Source organism: Manis pentadactyla, chromosome 11, assembly GCF_030020395.1.
Source record: "Manis pentadactyla isolate mManPen7 chromosome 11, mManPen7.hap1, whole genome shotgun sequence".
Classification (NCBI taxonomy): Eukaryota; Metazoa; Chordata; class Mammalia; order Pholidota; family Manidae; genus Manis; species Manis pentadactyla.
Window position 1 is genome coordinate 60,384,421 of NC_080029.1, and position 20,265 is coordinate 60,404,685.

Genomic DNA, 20,265 nt, shown 5'->3' on the forward strand with positions numbered 1-20,265 from the left:
TAAGAACAAGCAGAGCTGGGCAAAAATACTAAAAAAACAGGATATGTCTGAAGGCCTCAGAGAGCTATCAAAACAGTGAGAATCTGTGACAGAAGGAATCCTCAAAAAGGCAGTCCAGCATTTGAAATTTCCTTTCCCCCATAAAAGTAGAGGTTGATAGGCTAAGAAACAGTAGAATTGGGAGCTGAGAGGGCAAAACTTGGGTTTCAGAACCTGCTGAGCAGGATGAGCCAGTTAGCTCAGATTTTACGATGGGACCCTGTGCTAGGATGAATAATGAATGACCTCCCCAAATTCTGCCCTATTACCCAGAATTTCCAAATGTGATTAAGTTAAGGACCTTGGTATGGGGAGAATATACAGGATTATCTTCATAGGCCCAATATAACCCCAAACATCATTATAAGAGGGTAGCAGGAGGATCAAAGTTAAGAGAGAAGACCATGTGAAGATGGAAGCAGAGATTGGAGTGTTGCAGCTATGGGCCAAGGAATATGCATATCCTCTAGAAAATGAAAGAAGCAAGGAACAGATTCTTTCCTGAAGCCTCCAAAAGAAAATGACCTGCTGATACCTTAATTTTAGCCCTGTAAGACAAGTTTTAGACTTCAGACCTCTAGAACTATAAGAGAATAAATCTGTGTTTTTTTATGCCACTAAGTTTTTAGCAGTAATTTGTTACAGGAGCAACAGGTCAACAGATACCAACCCAAAATGGCTACCCTTTAATAAAGTCTAAACCAAAAAACTAATCCTTTGAGCTGACACCAAGCTTCCACACATCTCAATTTGTGATTAAAGTCATCTAGGAATCCTAATGTCCCTAGTCTAGCTGCCTATGAGAAGCCAAAGTAAATACTGGAGAAAGATATCACCACCCACAACTCCAAGTTACCTCTACAATTTTTGTTATACTACCACTGACACTCAACACAAAATAACCTGGCATTCAAAAAGATAATATTTGACTGAGAACCAAGAAGAAAAATGAGCAAGAGAAACAGACTCTCAGAGGATGCAGATAATCGAATTCTCAGTCAGACATTAAGTAAGTTTAATATGTAAAAGGAACTAAAAGACAATACTGAATCAGAAAAAAGAACTATAAAAATATCCACACTGAAACTATAGAACTGAAAAAAGGCAGTAAATGAAATTAAGGTCTTCACAGAGGTTTACAAGATAGTAAGACATAGATGACAACAGTTAGAAGATGGAAGCCAGATCAGAAGAAAACATCCAGACTGAAGTGTGAGCAAAAAGATGAAAAATTCAGAAAAGAACGAAAGAGATATATGGGATAGAGTAAAAAGTCAACATACAACTATTTAGAGTCTCAGGAAGAGAGAAGAAAAAATATGCAAAACCAATATTTGAAAAAGTAATGATCAACAGTGCTCCAAAAATCATTCTAGAATCATCACGAACCCCAAGACTGATAAAGTTAAGCTTTATAAGAAGTTGCCTTATGACCCATCAATTCCACTATTAAGAATGTGCTTAAGAAAAATGAAAACACATGCCCACACACAAAAAAAAATCCAGGAGAATGATCACAGCGATATTATTCATAGCAGCCAAAAGCTGAAATAACCATACTGAGAGGCAAAAGGATAAACAAATCATGGTATACTGATACAATGCAAATTTATTTAGCATAAAGAAAACTAATACTGATATATGAAACAACATACTAAGTCTCAAATATTTAATGCTAACTGAAAAAAGCCAGACACAAAGTAAGATTTCATTTATACAAACTCCAAGCAGACAAAAAAACTAATTTATAGTGATAGAAATAGCAGTAGTTGCTTGGAAGAGATAGGGGACTGACTGAAAATGAACACAAGGGAAATTTAAGGGTGACAGAAATGATCTGTATCTTGATGGGGGTGGTAAATACATGGATGAGTATGTCTGCTGAAATCTTCTGAATTGCACATTTAAGAATATCCACCTTACCATACAAAATTGTAGAAATTGGAAATTTTTTAATTGAAATTTTAAAAACTGGAAAAGAAAAAAAGATACAAAGATGTAATACCATTGATTAATATCAAAATTTAATAGAACTTAGAGCTGACTTTAACCCATAAACAACATGATAGGAAAAAAGCAACAGAATGAGATACTCAAAAAAGTGTTTAAAGAAAATAACTGCTAACTTAGAATTCTATAAACAGCATTATATAAAATGAAGAAATAAACATATTATCAGCCAAACAAAAACTGAGATAATTTATCAACAGTGTACTTCACAAAGGAAAGACCAATGTTTTCCTTTAGAGGAAGGAAAATCATCCCAGATGAAAGCTAGAAATGAAGAGAAAAACAAAAAGCAATGAAATAATAAATGTGTGTGGATAAATCCAAATGAACATTGACTATTAACATAAAATCAAAATACAGTGTAATCACACTTGGATGAAAGGGGGCAAATGGAATTAAAGCATTCTAAGATCCTTATCCTTACATTGTCCAGTAAAAACAGCACTAATTTAAATGCAACTTTAATAAATTAAGGATACATGTTATAATATTTAAGGTAACCATTAAAAGAAAATTTTTTTAAATCTGTAACTAACCCAATGATGAAGAAATTAATGAACTGATAAAAAATAAATGATTTCAATCCAAAAGGAAATCAGAGAGAACAGAATAACATGGAACAGGTGGGTCAAATAAAAATAAATACTTAAAATGTGAGATTTCAGCCCTAATTAGAAATTATATTAAATGCAAATAAACTAATACAAAGGTTTTTTAGACTGATTTAAAAAAAGTAAAACCCAACTAATTATATGCTGTTTCCAAGAGACAGCTTAAATATAAGTATATAAAAAGACTGACAGTAAAATAATGGGAAAAGATCTGTATGTACATAAAAAGATTGAGAGTAAAATAATGGGAAATACTTACCGAGAGAAAACTGGAGTAACTACACTAATATCAAACAGAGTCGAGAATTACCAGAGAAATACCAGATAAAAGATCCAACTAACCAGGAAAACAAAACAATTCTAAATCAGTATGCACCTAACATAGCCTCAATATATATAAAATTGACAAAACTTTGAGAAAGACAAAATCACAGTCACATTAGGAAATTTTAGCATAGTTCTGTCAATAACCAATAAACAAAAAGAATAAAAAATTAACAATTGACTGGATTTCTATATTTTTACACTAATAAACTAGAGTAAACAAAAATAGTGTGGTATTAGCACAAGGACAGTGACAGGTATACATTTATATTGCATATAAAACATATACCGAAATTGATCTTATGCCAAGCCATAAATTTGCAAACAATGTAGGACTATATTCTCTAAATTAAATAGAATTAGGAAGAATTAATTAATAATTAATAACAAAGAAATTATTGGGAAATTCCTATGTTAGGAAATTAATAAATACCCTACCAAATAACCAATGTTTCAGAGAAGAAATCACAATAAAAACTTAAAATATTTTACACTGAATGATCTGAAAACCATATTAAATGCTTTAATGAATGCCAAACTTCCAGAGCAAATTATAGCTTTAATGCAGAAGTTATAAAAGGCAAAAAACTCAATGACTTAGGTACCCATCCCAATAAGTGAGGAGCAAAGTAAACCAAAAAAAGGCAAAATAAACCAAAGAAAAGTGAAAAAAGAAGTAATAAAGACAGTATTTAAACAGAAAAAAAGTAGAAGGTCAACTAAGCAAAAAGATTGTTCTTTGAAAACACTATAAAATTGATAAACCATTGTCAAGATTGATAAAGGGGCAAAAAAAGAGAAAAAAGGACAACCAATATCAGAAATAAAAGGGTGGACACCTCACCAACTGTTTAGAAAATAACAAGAGAGTAATATACCAACAATTAGCAAATCAATAGAGAAATTTAAAAAACAATATGCAAAGCATAAAAAAGAATAAAATACTTAGGAATAAATTTAACAAAAGAAGTGCAAACCTTATACTCTGAAAACTACAAAACATTACTGAAATAAAGGAGACCTAAATAAATGGAAAGACATCCATATTCATAGATCAGAGGACTTAATTTTGTTTAAACTTCCCAAATTGATCTACAGATTCAACACGAGCCCTTTCAAAGTCTCAGCCAATTTATCTGTAAAAAACTGAAAGCTCATTCTAAAATTCACAGAAAATGCAAAGGACTCAGTATTCTGTAGTAGACAAAATAATCTTGGGGAAAAAAAATGTTGGAGCACTTACACTAATCAAGACAGTATGGAACTGGCATAGAGATAGACAAACAGATCAATGAAATAGAAAAGTCCAGGAACAATCCCTCACAATTATGTTAACTGATTTTCAACAAGAATGTCATGACAATTCAGTGAGTAAAGAATAGTCCTTTCAACAAATGGTGCTGGGAAAACTGAATATTCACATGCCAAAGAATGAAGTTGACCCCTACCTCACACAATATACAAAAATTAATTCAAAACAGATCAAAGACCTAAACATAAGAACAAATACCATAAAACTTTTAGAAGGAAATACAGATGTAAATCTTTGTGACCTTGTTTTAAGCAATGGTTTCTTAGATACGATACCAAAAGATCTATCTTTTGTTGATATAACCAACAAAAGATAAAATAGATAAAATGAGCATCATCAAAATTAAAAAACTGTTATGCTTCAAAGACACCACCAAGAAAGTGAGGAGACAACCCAAAGAATGATAGAAAATTTTTGCAAATCACATATTTCATAAGAGACACATGTTTATAATATACAAAGTTACAACTCAATAATAAAAAGATAAATAACCCAATTAAAAAACAGGTAAAGTAACTAATTGGACATATAGAAAAAAAAAACATACAAACGGCAATAAGCACATGAAAAGAAATTCGACATCATTAGCCACCAGGGAAATGAAAATTAAAACCAGTTAGATACCACTTCACACCCACTAGGATGGCCATAATCCAAAAGACAGATAATAAAAAGTGTAGGAAGGATGTGGAGAAACTGGAACATTCCCAAACTGCTAGTGGGAATGTAAACTGGTGCAGCCACTGTGGAAAATTTGGCAATTCTTCAAAAAGTTACATATAGACCTAGCAATTCCACCCATAAGCATATATGCAAAAGAAATGCAAACATATATTCACACAAAAACTTGTACATGAATGTCCAGAGCAGCATCATGTGTAATAGCCAAGACACAGAATTACCCAAATGTCCATCAACTGGGAAATGGATATATAAATTGTGGTACAGAATATTATTTGGCAAAAGAAAAACGAAATTAAGTACTGATAAATGCTACAACGTGGATGAACCGAGAAAACATGGAACTGAAAAAAGGCCAGTCACAAAGGACCACATATTGTACTATCCCATTTGTGTGAAATGGAACCTGAATAGGCAAATTTATAGAAACAGGTAGAGAGTTGGGCTTGGGAGTAGGGGGGATTAGGTGAAAGATGATAGGTAAGAGGTGCAGAGTTCTTTTCAGGGGTAATAAAAATGTTTATATTTGATTGTGGTGATGGATACACAACTCTGCATATACTAAAAGCCTTTCATCTGTACACCTTAAATGAGTGAATTTCATAGTATGTGAATTATCTCTTAACAAAGGAGTTGAACAAAAAATGTTCTATTTATAATAATTTCAAAAATCATCAAAAACCGGAGAATAAATCTAAGAAAAGCCTTGTAAAACCTCAAAACAAAAATATATAAAATAATGAGAATTTTTTAAAAATATAAATAGAGGGATACACCCTAGTCCATGGATAAGAACTCAACATTGCAAGAATGTCAGTTCTCTCCAAACTGATATATATATTCAATGTAATTGTAATTAAATTTCCTAACAGGATATGTTAAAATTAAGAACTTCTGCTTACCAAGACACATTTGAAATAAAAAGGCAAATCACAGACTGGAAGAAGATCTTTACAATACATATATCTAACAAAGGGTTCCTACACAAAATAAGAAAAAATCATACATATCAAAAAGGAAAAAGATAATCATACCTTTCAAAAAGTGAAAAGGTTTGAACAGGCACCTTCACAAAAGGAATATCCAAATGGCCAAAAAAAATATGAAAAGGTGCTTGACCTCATTAGTCAGGGAAATGTGAATCAAAACCACAATAAGACACCATTACACACCTTCCACAATGGTTAAAATTAGTAAGATTGGTAATATGAGTAGCAACTGAACACTCAGACTTTGAAAAATAAGCATTAATAATCTTAATAATCTTAAGCTTACACAGAAGAACAGGCACTGAAAAGTATGAAGTCCTCAGGCCTCTACCATGAATGTTAACATTTTCAAAAATGCTTACCTCTTTTTGAACAAGGCTAAATTTTTCAAGTAGTTTACATTTTTCTTCAATTAGTATAGAAAGTTCTACAGCAAGTTTTTTCTCTCTTTCTGAAAAAGAAAGAAGGTTATTACCATTTGAAACTTTTAAAGTCTTAAAATTAGAAACAATGATAAGATCTACAATAGAAAAGAGAGCTTACCCACATAAAGCCAGCTTCTAATCTGTAACAAATTTTTAACAAAAAAACATTAAAACAAATATATTTTCAAGTATATCTGATTTAACTTCTACTGCAAACTTAAAAATAATGGTTTTCTTAATACCTTAGTATGAATACAAGTTAACAGAAAGTGTTCTGTTTCCAATGAGAAAAAGGTTATGTATTAAAGGGTCACTACTGAAGATTCACAATGTGTATTAGCATATGAAAGACTGAAATAACTCTATTTTAAAGATACCCCTTTCATTTCATTCAGCCCATTGTTCCTCAAAAATAACTCTAAAACAATTCCAAAAGCCCTGTTATCCTCTCCCCTAGAGCTAATATCCAAAATAACACAGTTTAAGAAACGTTATCATTGGGCCTTGGATCTGAATTGAGTATAAAGAGCAAACAAACCATTTTCTTCTTTAACTTCTCTATCTCAAATAATGAAGGAAAATTAGTTTATATGGAAATCAGGCTTAAGGCTGAGGTAATATAAGCAAGCAGAAAAAACAATGGGGACTTAAATCATCCACAGAAGATGTTTAGGGATAAATTAAAAGAGACAAAACTTAAAAGTCAAAGTACACTAGATGAGGAATAACTAGTGAATTGAAACATTGGATGAGGAACTATCTCAAAAGTTAACACCATACAAAATTTGGGAAAAAAAAGTCAAAGAGGTACAGAAATCAGATTCAGAAGAGCCAACACCTGAAAACTAGTCCCAAAAAGAGGGGAAAACAATGCAAAATGCAGAAGAAAATTCCCATTTAAAAAATGTTAAATTAATTTTTTAAAAGAGTTAAAAGGATTTTAAAAAGATAAAAGAGCTCATGTTTAAAGATTTCAGAGAATTATAAAGAAGAAATAAGAAAACGAATATTCAAACCTAGACACACTATATCGAAAAAAGAATATTAAATCAAAAGATTCTGAAAGCTTCTGAAAGCTTCCACAGAAAACAGATTACTTGCAAATGAGTAAGAATCAAATGGACAGAAAAGAACAAGAAGAAAAGATGGTGGCATGAGAAGTGTGGAGGAAATCTCCTCCCAAAACGACATATATTTTGAAAATACAGCAAATACAGTTATTTCTAAAAGAGTGACTAGAAGTAAGAGTACACCAGCCAGTCTACATCTGAGAGAAGTCAACATGTCACAGAAAAGGGTAAGATAAAAAGCTATGACCCGGCAGGACCCAAGCACTCCCCCAACCACAACTCTCCGGCAGGAGGAAAAGAATCAAAGCGGGGAGGGAGTGGAAGCACAGGACTGCTAAACAACCAGCCCTGGAAATCTACCCTGGGAGCATAGACCCACACTGCATGGTGCTCTGGAGATTAGAGGAGCTGCAAAGCAAAGTCTGAGACTAAGACTGCAAACAGGTTCCCAAAACCAGGTGCCCTGGGACAAAAGAAAAAAGACACTTTAAGGGACCTCTCAACAGTCAGAGGGCTACTAAAGGGGCAAAGGTTTAGGAGAAGGAACAGGTGGACAAAAATCATCCTGGCACACTCAGCCCAACAGGCAGGGAACTTTAAGCAGCTTCAGGCGACCTATCACCATGGTTGGCAACACAGCCTCGAGGCCCTTCATAGCAATAAACAGCCTGCCGCTCCTTCCTCCCTGCTGGCACCAGCATGTGAACCTGCTGGCCCCACCATTGCTGCAGAACAGCCAGAGGGCAGCCCCACATACAGCAGCTACACAGCTTAATGCAAAGGCTTCACCCTGTGTGCAGCTAACCAGCCCAGACAGCAGAGACAGGCAAGGCAACCAAGAAGTACGAAAGGGCTTTGCTGTCCCTGCGAACACCTGCACTGCTTGCCAGCAACCCCCACCATCACCCTAGGCCATCCCGAGGGCCAGCCCACCCAAAGAAGCATAGGGGATCAACCCAAACGCTGCTCCCTGCATGCAGTTAACCAGCACAGACAGCGAAGACAGGCACAGAGACCACGAAGCACAAAAGGGCTTTTCCATCCCTGCAAATATCCTCGCCACTCACCTACAACCCCCGCCATTGACTAGGCCAGCAGGAGGGCAGCCCCACCAACGGCAGCTAGGGTATTACCCAGAGGCTACTCCCTGCATGTGCTTAATGGGCACAAACAGTGGAGACAGGCACAGCGACCAAGAAGCATGAAAGGGATTTTCCATCCCTGCAAATAACCACGCTACTCACCTGCAACTCCTGCAATTGCCTAAGCCATGCCAAGGGCCACCCCGCCAATGGCAGCTTAGGGGATTAACCCAGAGTCCACTTCCTGTGCGTGGTTAACCAGCACAGACAGCAGAGACAGGCAAGGTGACTGGCAGGCAAGAAGGGACTTTTGTCCTCCCAGCTGACACCTGTGCCATTTGCCTGCGACTCCCATCATTTGAGTACTACGAAAGGCAGAAGAACCCTGTTCAATACAAAATCCCTCAAACCCAGAAAGAGGGCTTGGTGAGACTGAAATCACCAATATTCCTGAAAAAGAATTCACATTAAAAGTCAGTAGCATGCTAATGGAGCTACAGAAAAATATTCAACAGCTAAGGGACAAACAGGAAGGGGATAACTGACATGAAACAAACAATGAAGGGATTTAAAACAATTAGATGAGGTAGAAGAAACAGTCAATGGAATGGAAATCAGAGAACAGGAATTCAGCAAAGCTGAAGTAGACAGAGAAAAAAGGATCTCTAGGAATTAAAGAATTTTAAGAAGAACCATGTGACCAATCCAAACGGAACAATATTTTCATTATAGGGGTACCAGAAGAAGAATAGAGAGAAAAAGGAAGAGAAAGTGTCTTTGAAGTAATAATTGCTGAAAACTTCCCAAATCTGGGGAAGGAAATAGTCTCTCAGGCCATGGAAGTCCACAGATGTACCAACACACGGGACCCAAGGAAGACAACACCAAGACATATAATAAATAAAATGGCAAAGTTCAAGGACAAGGAAAGAGTATTAAAAGCAGTCAGAGAGTGAAAAAAAAAATCATCTTCAAAGGTAAACCCATTAGGCTATCATCAGACTTCCAAGGAGATACCTTACAGGCCAGAAGGGAGTGACATGATATATTCAATGCAATGAAACAGAAGGACCTCGAACCTAGAATACTCTACCCAGCAATACTATCATTTAAATTTGAAGGAGGGATTAAACAATTCCCAGATAAGCAAAATTTGAGGGAATTTACCTTCCACAAACCATCTCTACAGTGTATTTTCAAGTAACTGCTCTAGAGGGAAGTGTGCCTAAGGTTAAATAGCTGTCACCAGAGAAAATATAACCACAGCAAAGGAAGTAGACCAACTAAATACTAACCAAATGCAAAATGAAATCAGCTACCCCCAAAATCAGTGAAGGGATACACAAAGAGTACAGAATATGACACCTACCGTATAAAGAGTGGAGGAGGAAGAAAAAGAAGGGAGAGAAAAAAGAATCCTCAGATGGTGTTTATAATAGCGTAATAAGTGAGTTAAGGGACACTGCCAGATAGTAAAGAAGCTGCCTAGAACCTTTAGTAACCAAGAATCAAAAGCTGCCTAGAACCTTTAGTGACGAAGAATCAAACCTAACCAAGAAAATTAGTAAGTATATATCTATAGATAATCACCCTAAATGTAAATGGACTAAATGCACCAATCAAAAGACATAGAGTTACAGAATGGATAAAAAACCAAGACCCATCTATCTGCTGCCTACAAGAGACTCACTTGAAACCCAAAACATACACACACTAAAAGTGAAGGGATGGAAAAAGATATTTCATGCAAACAATAGGGAGAAAAAGGCAGGTGTTAGAGTACTTATATCAGACAAAATAGACTTCAAAACAAAGAAAGTAACAAGAGACAAAGAAGGACATTCATAATGATAAAGGGGTCAGTCCAACAAAAGGATATAACCATTATAAATATCTATGCACTCAACACAGCAACACCTACATGTCTGAAACAAATACTTAAAGAATTAAAGGGAGAAACAGAATGCAATGCATTCATTTTAGGAGACTTCAACACACCACTCAATCCAAAGGACAGATCAACCAGACAGAAAATAAGCAAGGAGACAGAGGCACTGAACAACACATTAGAACAGATGGACCTAACAGACATCTACAGAACTCTACACCCAAAAGCAGCAGGATGTACATTCTTCTCAAGAGCACATGGAACATTTTCCAGAATAGACCACATACTAGGCCACAAAAAGAGCCTCAGAAAATTCAAAAAGATTGAAATTGTACCAACCAGCTTCTCAGAGCACAAAGGTATGAAACTAGAAATAAATTGTACAAAAAAAACTAAAAGGCTAACAACCCATGGAGGCTTAACAACATGCTCACAAATAATCAACGAATCAATGACCAAATTAAAACAGAGATCAAGCAATATATGAAAACAAGAGCTCAATGCCACAACTTCTGTGGGACACAGCAAAGGCAGTTCTAAGAGAAAAGTATATAGCAATCCAGGCCTATTTAAAGAAGGAAAAACAATCCCAAATGAACAGTCTACAGTCACAATTATTGAAACTGGAAAAAGAACAAATATTGTCCAAAGTCAGTAGAAGGAGGAACATAATAAAGATCAGAGAAGAAAAAAATAAAATTGAGAAGAATAAAGCAATAGAAAAAAATTTTAATGAAACCAAGAGCTGGTTCTTTGACAAAATAAACAAAATAGATAAACCCTTAGTCAGACATATCGAGAAAAAAAGATAATCTATACACATAAACAGAATCAGATGTGAGAAAGGAAAAATCACTACAGACACCTCAGAAATACAAATAATTATATGCTAACAAACTGGATAAACTAGAATAAATGGACAACTTTCTAGAAAAATACAGCCTTCCAAAACTGACCCAGGAAGAAACAGAAAATCTGAACAGACCAATTACCAGCAATGAAATTGAATCAGTAATCAAAAAACTACACAAGAACAAAACTCCCATACCAGATGGCTTCACTGCTGAATTTTACCAGACATTTAGAGAAGACATAATACCCATTCTCCTTAAAGTTTTCCAAAAAATAGAAGAGGAGGGCATACTTCCAAACTCATTCTATGAAACTAGCATCACATTACTATCAAAACCAGGCAAAGACAACCACAAAAAAAGAAAACTACAGACCAATATTCCTGATGAACATACATGTAGAAATACTCAACAAAATATTAGCAAACCAAATTCAAAAATACATCAAGATCATACATCAGGATCAAGTGGGATTCACCCCAGGGATGCAAGGATGGTACATTTGAAACTAAATCAACATCATCCACAATATCAATAAAAAGAAGGACACAAATCACATGACCATCTCCATAGATGCTGAAAAGGCATTTGACAAAATTCAACACCCATTCATGATAAAAACTCTCAAAAAATGGGTATAGAGGACAAGTACCTCAACATAATAAAGGCCATATGACAAACCCATAGAAAACATCATACTTAACAGAGAAAAGCTGAAAGCTTTTCCTTTAAGATCAGTAACAAGACAAGGATGCCCACTCTCCCCACTTTTATTCAACATAGTACTGGAGGTCCTAGCCATGGCAATCAGGCAACACAAAGAAATAAAAGGTATCCAGATTGGCAAGGAAGAAGTTAAACTGTCCCTGCTTGCAGATGACATGATATTGTACATAAAAAACCCTAAAGAATCCACTCCAAAACTACTAGAACTAATATCGAAATTCGGCACAGATTAATACACAGAAATTAATACACAGAAATCTGTGGCATTCCTATACACTAACAATGAACTAGCAGAAAGAGAAATCAGAAAAACAATTCCATTCACAATTGCATCAAAAAGAATAAAATACCTAAGAATAAACCTAACCAAGGAAATGAAAGACCTATACCTTAAAAACTGCAAGACACTCTTAAGAGAAATTAAAGAGGACACTAACAAATGGTAATTCATCCCATGCTCTTGGGTAGGAAGTATTGTCAAAATGGCCATCCTGCCTAAAGCAATCTACAGATTCAATGCAATCTCTATCAAAATACCAACATCATTCTTCAATGAACTAGAACAAATAGTTCTAAAATTTATATGGAACCAGCAATACTCCAAATAGACAAAGCAATCCTGAGAAGGAAGAATAAAGCAGGGGGGATTATGCTTCCCAACTTCAAGCTCTACTACAAAGCTACAGTAATCAAAACAATTTGGTACTGGCACAAGAACAGACCCATAGATCAAATGAACAGAATTTAGAGCCCACATATAAAACCAAGCATATATGGTCACTTAATATATAATAAAAGAGCCATGGATATACAATGGGGAAATGACAGCCTCTTCAACAACTGGTGTTGGCAAAACTAGACAGCTACATGCAAGAGAATGAAACTGGATTACTGTCTAGCTCCATACACAAAAGGAAACTCAAAATGGATCAAAGACCTGAATGTAAGTCATGAAACCATAAAACTCTTAGAAGAAAACATAAGCAAAACTCTCTTGAATATAAACATGAGCAACTTTTTCATGAACATATCTCCTCAGGCAAGGGGAACAAAAGCAAAAATGGACAAGTGGGACTATATCAAACTAAAAAGCTTCTGTACAGCAAAGGATACCATCAGTAGAACAAACAGGCATCCTACAATATGGGAGAATATATTCATATATGACATGTCCAATAATGGGTTAACATTCAAAATATATGAAGAGCTCCTGTAACTCAACAACCAAAGAACAAATAACCTGATTAAAAAATGGATGGAGGATATAAACAGACACTTCTCCAAAGAAGAAATTCAGATAGTCAACAGGCACATGAAAAGATGCTCCACATCGCTAATCAGAGAAATGCAAATTAAAATCACAATGAGATATCACCTCACACCAGTTAGGATGGCCACCATCCAAAAGACAAACAACAACATGCTGGCGAGGATGTGGAGAAAGGGTAACCCTCCTACATTGCTGGTGGGAATGTAAATTAGTTCAACCATTGTTGAAAGCAGTATGGAGGTTTCTCAGAAAAGTAAAAATAGAAATACGGTTTGACCCAGGAATTCTACTCTTAGGAATTTACCCTAAGAACACAGGATCACAGATTCTAAAAGACATATGCACCCCTGTTTATCACAGCACTATTTACAATAGCCAAGATATGGAAGCAACCTAAGTGTCCATCAGTAGATGATTGGATAAAGAAGATGTGGTACATATACACAATGGAATATTATTCAACCATAAGAAGAAAACAAATCCTACCATTTGGAACAACAACATGGATGGAGCTAGAGGGTAATATGCTCAGCGAAATAAGCCAGGCAGAGAAAGCCAAGTACCAAATGATTTCACTCATCTGTGGAGTATAAGAACAAAGCAAAAACTGAAGGAACAAAACAGCAGCAGACTCACAGAACCCAAGAATGGATTAACAGTTACCAAAGGGAAAGGGACTGGGAAGGGTGGGTGGGAAGAGAGGGAGAATGGGAAAAGTGGCAATACAATTAGCACACATAATGTGGGTGGGGCACAGGGAAGGCAGTATAACACAGAGAAGACAAGTAGTGGTTCTATAGCATCTTACTACGCTGATGGACAGTGACTGTAACAGGGGATATGTAGTAATCACATCATGTGATTGTATATCAATGATACCTTAATATAAATAAATAAATAAATAAACACAGACCTAATAAACTAATAAATAAAGGCAGTGTTTCAGTATTAGTGTAAAATACTCCTACACAGAAATTCTTTAAAATGTTTACACTTAAGTATTTAAACCCATATTCAGTTTCCAGTAGCCACACAGTAACATGAGTAAAGCACATAACGACATCCTAATTTGTTCCCTTAAAATAAGAGCTATGATTCTCATATTACTTGTTCAACCTGAAGGCAAAGTGAACTTTCTCTTAGTATACAGCACTGGTGACTTACCGATCGAAAACTTCTCCATGAAAACAAGAGAACAGCAAAAATCCCAAGGACAGCTGCACATATCACCAACTCCCATGGAAAACCATAGGGATTAGGACCTGGTCTCATATCTTCAGGCAATGCTGCCACAACCTTCAAGACAAAGAAAATTAACTTCTTAAAAATACACTTTTGATAAAAACTGCTGATTGCAAACTGCTATACACGAAATGTCTGTGTCCTCCCAAAATTTATTTGTTAAAACTTAATCCCCCATATAATGGTGACTGGAAGTAAGGCTTCTGGAATGTGATTAGGTCATAGAGTGCAGCCCTCCTGAATGGGATTCATGCTGTCAAAGAAGAGGCCACAGAGAGCTCCCTTGACCCCTCCACCACATGAGGTTATAGTAAGACTATAAACCAGGAAGTGTGCCTCAGCAAACACAGGATCTGGGGCACTTTGATCTTGGTGTACAGCCTCCAGAACTATAAAGTTGTTAAGCCACCGAGATAGGGCATTTCTGTTAACAGCAGCCTAAACACATTACAACACAAACATAAGTACAAGTTTATGTGTAAACGCTATTAACACACTTTTCATAAAATGGGCTGGCAGACTACCAACAACACAGGGTATCAGGGCACATTTCTCTGGCAACTTTCCAACACTATCACCAACTGATTAAGAACCACAATATGGTGAAATGCAATGATTTCCAAACTGGAGTTCTACAGAGGTGCCTTGGAGCTTCTGAGAATGAGAGCAGTGCAGAGAGGAGGTCAAAGAAAGAAGGTAAGCTTTTTGTGTGCAGAGTATGCTGGGTTCCATGTAAGATTTCCCTATGTGGGGTGAGGGTAGGGGGTGGGTAGGAAAAGTGAAAACCACTAAAGGAGCTTTGGGTTTGGAATTTGTGTCCCTCTACCTCTGTGGCTCCTTCTCTTATCTGTAATGGGAATAATGCTGTTTGAACATGCAGGTCAGGCACTCAGTAAAGATAACTATTTCTATTATTCCACCTCAAAGACCATGATCCTATAACCATGGCCTTTCTACATTACTTTTCTCTCTAGCAGGTTTTCAGCACAAAACAGCTTAAGGCTTTTGCAGTTGCTTCTGTATTTCATCTTTCTCTGGGCTAGTTCAGTATCCATCCTGACTCAATAGTGTTATTCTTTTCTTTGTTACCAGGCCCCAGGTATTACTTGATCACATAGAAAGGAAAATGGTAGGGGGGGAAGAAAAATGTCCTTTTAAGAAAAACTTGAAGTCTGACCAGGTTTGATTCTTTCCAGGTTCAACCCAGAACCTCTATGGCAAATCTTCCCTTTCTACCAAGAAGAAACACCGTTTATTGTCTATTCTCCCCAAAATCTTTTGTATAATTCTGATCCACATACATACTCCTTCCAAACTGCCACCATAGTTCACTAATCTGTATTAAGTACACCTGCTTATACCGCTTCTAAAAAAATACTGCCTTTACCCTGATCTCTATCTCTGTCTCCCCCTACATTACCTCGGTCACCAGTTCACAGAAATATGACATCAATATAGCTAATCCATCATAAAATAGATATAGAGATATAAATATATTTCTGCCTCTGAGAAAAAGAGGCATTCAACACACAATACTGTGGAGAAAATAAGTTTCTTTACAGTTCATATATTGTCTAAGCATCTTACTTTCAACTCACCATTTCAAAACAAAATGCACACTGCTTTGAAAATCTAATTAATATGATTTCTTTACAACACTCCAACACTTTCAGGGACAACTCTAAAAGCATCACTCAGATAAAAAATGCAGCTATCTTTAGTATAATGATAATTCTTAAGTTCAATAGCATTTTATCAGCCCTTCTGTTCTTAAAGGAGATGGTAAATTCTAGGTTAAAGCCTTGAGCTGGTTGAATCTCGTAGACTGAAGAACAGAAAAGAATCTACAAATCAGTGCTCAAGTCTTAAATATTCTGGCTTCCTCATAGAGATTTTTCCACCCTTAAATTTTAACTGCACTATAGTATCCTATCTCACAAAAGTATAGAAAGAATAACCAAACAAACATCAATAAATATGATTTATACACAATTAGGTAAAGTGGCCCTAAAATTTAGAAGAGACAGGTAACCCTGCAGAAAATGATAGTGATTAATTGCAAAACACTTAAGACCTATTCCACTCAAAAACATGAGTACTAAAGGAGTTACAGACCCAGTATTTTAAAAGAAACGATCAAATTGACAAAATGTGGTAGGGTAAAATTAAAATTGTTTTCCATCTAACCTAAAGTAAACAAGATATATATTAATAAAGACAATATAATAGAATGTCAACATACAAGCCTTGAGAATATTTGATTATAAGGCAAAGTTCCATTGACGGCATACTTCTCCAAAATACAGAACTTAACAAAATAATTTCCCCTTTATATATATTAGTCATGCTAAAAAATTGAGGGGTTTTTTTTCCCTGTAATTAGTAGTAAACCACCAAAAGTTTAAAAGGAGGACTGACTGACTCATTATTCACAAGCAAGTTTGATGAAAACTGTTTTTAGTATACCTCTTAATTTTCTTAGGTCTTTTTTTATTTTACATAAATGTAAACTGGTAACCATAAAGTAAAAGTAATAACAATTATTATCCTTTAAAAGGGATTAGGAAAGCTTTAGAGTCAAATAGTCTAAAAAGAAGTAGAGCAGAATTAGAGTTCAGCCTTAGCAAGGTGAAACAGCATCTGCAAAATAATAATTACCTCAAGACAAGCTGTTAACATCCATTCACCCATTCACTTATTTCACATTTATTAACAAGCTAAATGCCAGATACTTTTACAAAACATACTCTCCTTTTAATCTCATCTACTTTCAAGGTTTTAATTACCACTATAATGATAATTCACAAATCTGTGACAACAACTCTTGAATTTTATAACACTGGTTTATTGGGACAAATCTATGTGCATGTCCTAGAGAGGCCACTTTATAGTCAGACCATCTGTTACAGTCTATGTTTTATTGAAATCACAAACTTCTTCCAAAGGGTTATGGTATCACCCATAATGTGGGGAGGGAGGTGGTCATTCCCAAAGCCAATCACAGAGATAAAGGAAAAGCTAAGACAGGTGGAGTACTTGGAGAGACTGAGATACCAGCCACATGTGGAAAACAGGGATCCACATCCGGCCACTCTAGGGCAAAAGAAAGGACAGTCTGAGAGATTTCCTAACAGCAAGAGGGTTCTAAAAGGCAAGGATTGCACAGAGCTTACTGCTCAGGAGAAAGAACAGGCGGACAAAATTGTCTGGGCGCACTCTGCCCAGCAGGTTGGGAGCTTTCAGGAGCTTCAGGCACTCCATCCCGCTGGCTACACAGCTCCGAAGCCAGCAACCGTGATACACACCCTACAGTGCCTTGCTTTTGGGGGGCACCGGCTCACAAATCAGCTGCCCCATCATGGTGCCAGGCCAGCCAGAGGGAGGTCCTGCCTATGGCAGCTACAAGTGCGAAGCATAAAGGCTTCTCCCTGCATGCTCGGCCCACAGGCCCTGGCACGGGAGAACAGGCACTGTGGCTGCGAAGCAGGAAAGACATCTTTCCTCCTGACAGGCACGAGCACCGCTTGCCTGCGACCCCCGCCATTGCTCCAGAGGCTGAGGAGCTCAAGAGAGTAGAGCTGGGCGCTAGAGGGCGCCACCTACAAATATGAAACATCAAAGGAACCTGGTTCAAACCAAAATACCATAAATACCAGAAAGACGGCCAAGTGAAACTGAACTCATCAGTCTTCCTGAAAGAGATTTCAAAATAAAAATCATAAACATGCTAACAAAGTACAGAAAAATATTCAAGAACTCAGGGAAGAATTCAGGAATGAGATTCAATCATTAAAGAATACAGTATCTGAAATGAAACCTACAATGGAGGGATTTAAAAGCAGATTAGATGAAGTAGAGGAGATGATAAATGAAACAGAAATTAGAGAAGATAAATACAAAGAAGCTGAGGCACAGAGAGAAAAAAGTATCTCTAGGAATGAAAGAATATTTAAAGAACTGTGTGACTAATCCAAATGGAACAATACTCACATTATAGGGGTACCAGAAGAGGAAGAGAGAGAAAAAGGGATAAAAAGTGTCTTTGAAGAAATAATTGCTGAAAACTTACCCAATATGGGGAAGGAGATAGTCTCTCGGGCCATGGAGGTACACAGTTCTCCCAACACAAGGGACCCAAGAAAGACAACACCAAGACATATAGTAATTAAAATGGCAAAGATAAAGGATAAGCACAGAGTAGTAAAAGCAGCCAGAGAGAGAAAAAGATCACATACAAAGGAAAACCTATCAGGCTATCAACAGACTTCTCAACAGAAACCTTACAGGTCAGAAGGGAGTGGCATGATATATTTAATGCAATGAAGCAGAAGGGCCTTGAACGAAGAATACTCTACCCGGAAAGATTATCATTTAAATTTGAAGGACGGATTAAGCAATTTCCAGATAAGCAAAAACTGAGAGAATTTACCTCCCATAAACCATCTCTACAGTGTATTTTGGAGGGACTGCTACAGATGGAAGTGTTCCTAAGGCTAAACAGCTGTCACCAGAGGAAATAAAACCACAGTAAAGAAAGTAGAACAATTAATTACTAAGCAGATGCAAAATCAAATAAACTAACCACAAAGTCAGTCAAGGGATACCCAAGTAGTATGGAATATGATACCTAATATAAGAAGAATGTAGGAGGAAGAAGCAAAAAAAAAGAACCTTTGGATTCTGTTTGTAATAGCATACTAAGTGAGTTAAATTGACTCTTAAGACAGTAAGGAAGATACCCTTGAACCTTTGGTAAACATGAATCTAAAGCCTGCAATGGCATTAAGTACATACCTATGGATAATACCCTAAATGTAAATAGTCTGAATGCACCAATCAAAAGAGAGAGAGTCACTAAATGCATGAAAAAACAAAACCCATCTATATGCTGTCTACAAGGGACTCACTTCAAACCCAAAACATACACTAAAAGTGAAGGGATGGAAAAAGATATTTCATGCAACTAACAGGGAGAAAAAGGCAAGTGATGCAGTACTTGTATCAGACAAAATAGACTTCAAAACAAAGAAAGTAACAAGAGACAAAGAAGGACATTATATAATGATAAAGGGGTCAGTCCAACAAGAGGATATAACCATTATAAATATCTATGCTCCCAACACAGCAACACCTACATATGTGAAACAAATACTAACCGAATTAAAGGGGGAAATAGAATGCAAAGCATTCATTTTAGGAAACTTCAACACACCACTCAATCCAAAGGACAGATCAACCAGACAGAAAATAAGCAAGGAGACAGAGGCACTGAATAACACATTAGAACAGATGGACCTAACAGACATCTACAGAACTCTACACCCAAAAGCAGCAGGATGCACATTCTTCTCAAGTGTACATGGAACATTTTCCAGAATAGACCACATACTAGGCCACAAAAAGAGCCTCAGCAAATTCAAAAAGATTGAAATTGTACCAACCAGCTTCTCAGACCACAAAGGCATGAAACTAGAAATTACACAAAGAAAATGAAAAAAGCCCACAAATACATGAAGCCTTAACAACATGCTCCTAAATAATCAATAGATCAGTGACCAAATAAAAACAGAGATCAAGCAATATATGGAAACAAATGACAACAACATTTCAACACCACAAAATCTGTGGGATACAGCAAAGGCCATGCTAAGAGAGAGGTATATTGCAATACAGGCTTACCCTCAGGAAAGAAGAACAATCCATAAGAGCAGTCTAAACTCACAATTAGTGAAACTAGTAAAAGAA

The 20,265-nt window shown here is 36.2% G+C and overlaps 1 protein-coding gene across 11 annotated transcripts in view; it reads right to left on the minus strand.

The window, feature by feature from the left end:
* The window catches only part of MIA2 (MIA SH3 domain ER export factor 2), a 99,710-nt gene that overhangs the window by 49,521 nt on the left and 29,924 nt on the right, over positions 1-20,265 (minus strand). For 10 of the 11 annotated variants that reach the window (XM_036881231.2, XM_036881230.2, XM_036881225.2 and 7 more), the window contains 3 exons: positions 14,443-14,574; positions 6,510-6,531; positions 6,329-6,417 (listed from right to left, as the gene is read on the minus strand). In XM_036881231.2, the coding sequence (XP_036737126.2) occupies positions 6,329-6,417; positions 6,510-6,531; positions 14,443-14,574 (243 nt within the window). The remainder of the gene's footprint in view (positions 1-6,328; positions 6,418-6,509; positions 6,532-14,442; positions 14,575-20,265) is intronic. The other variant, XM_036881228.2, reaches the window with a different exon arrangement.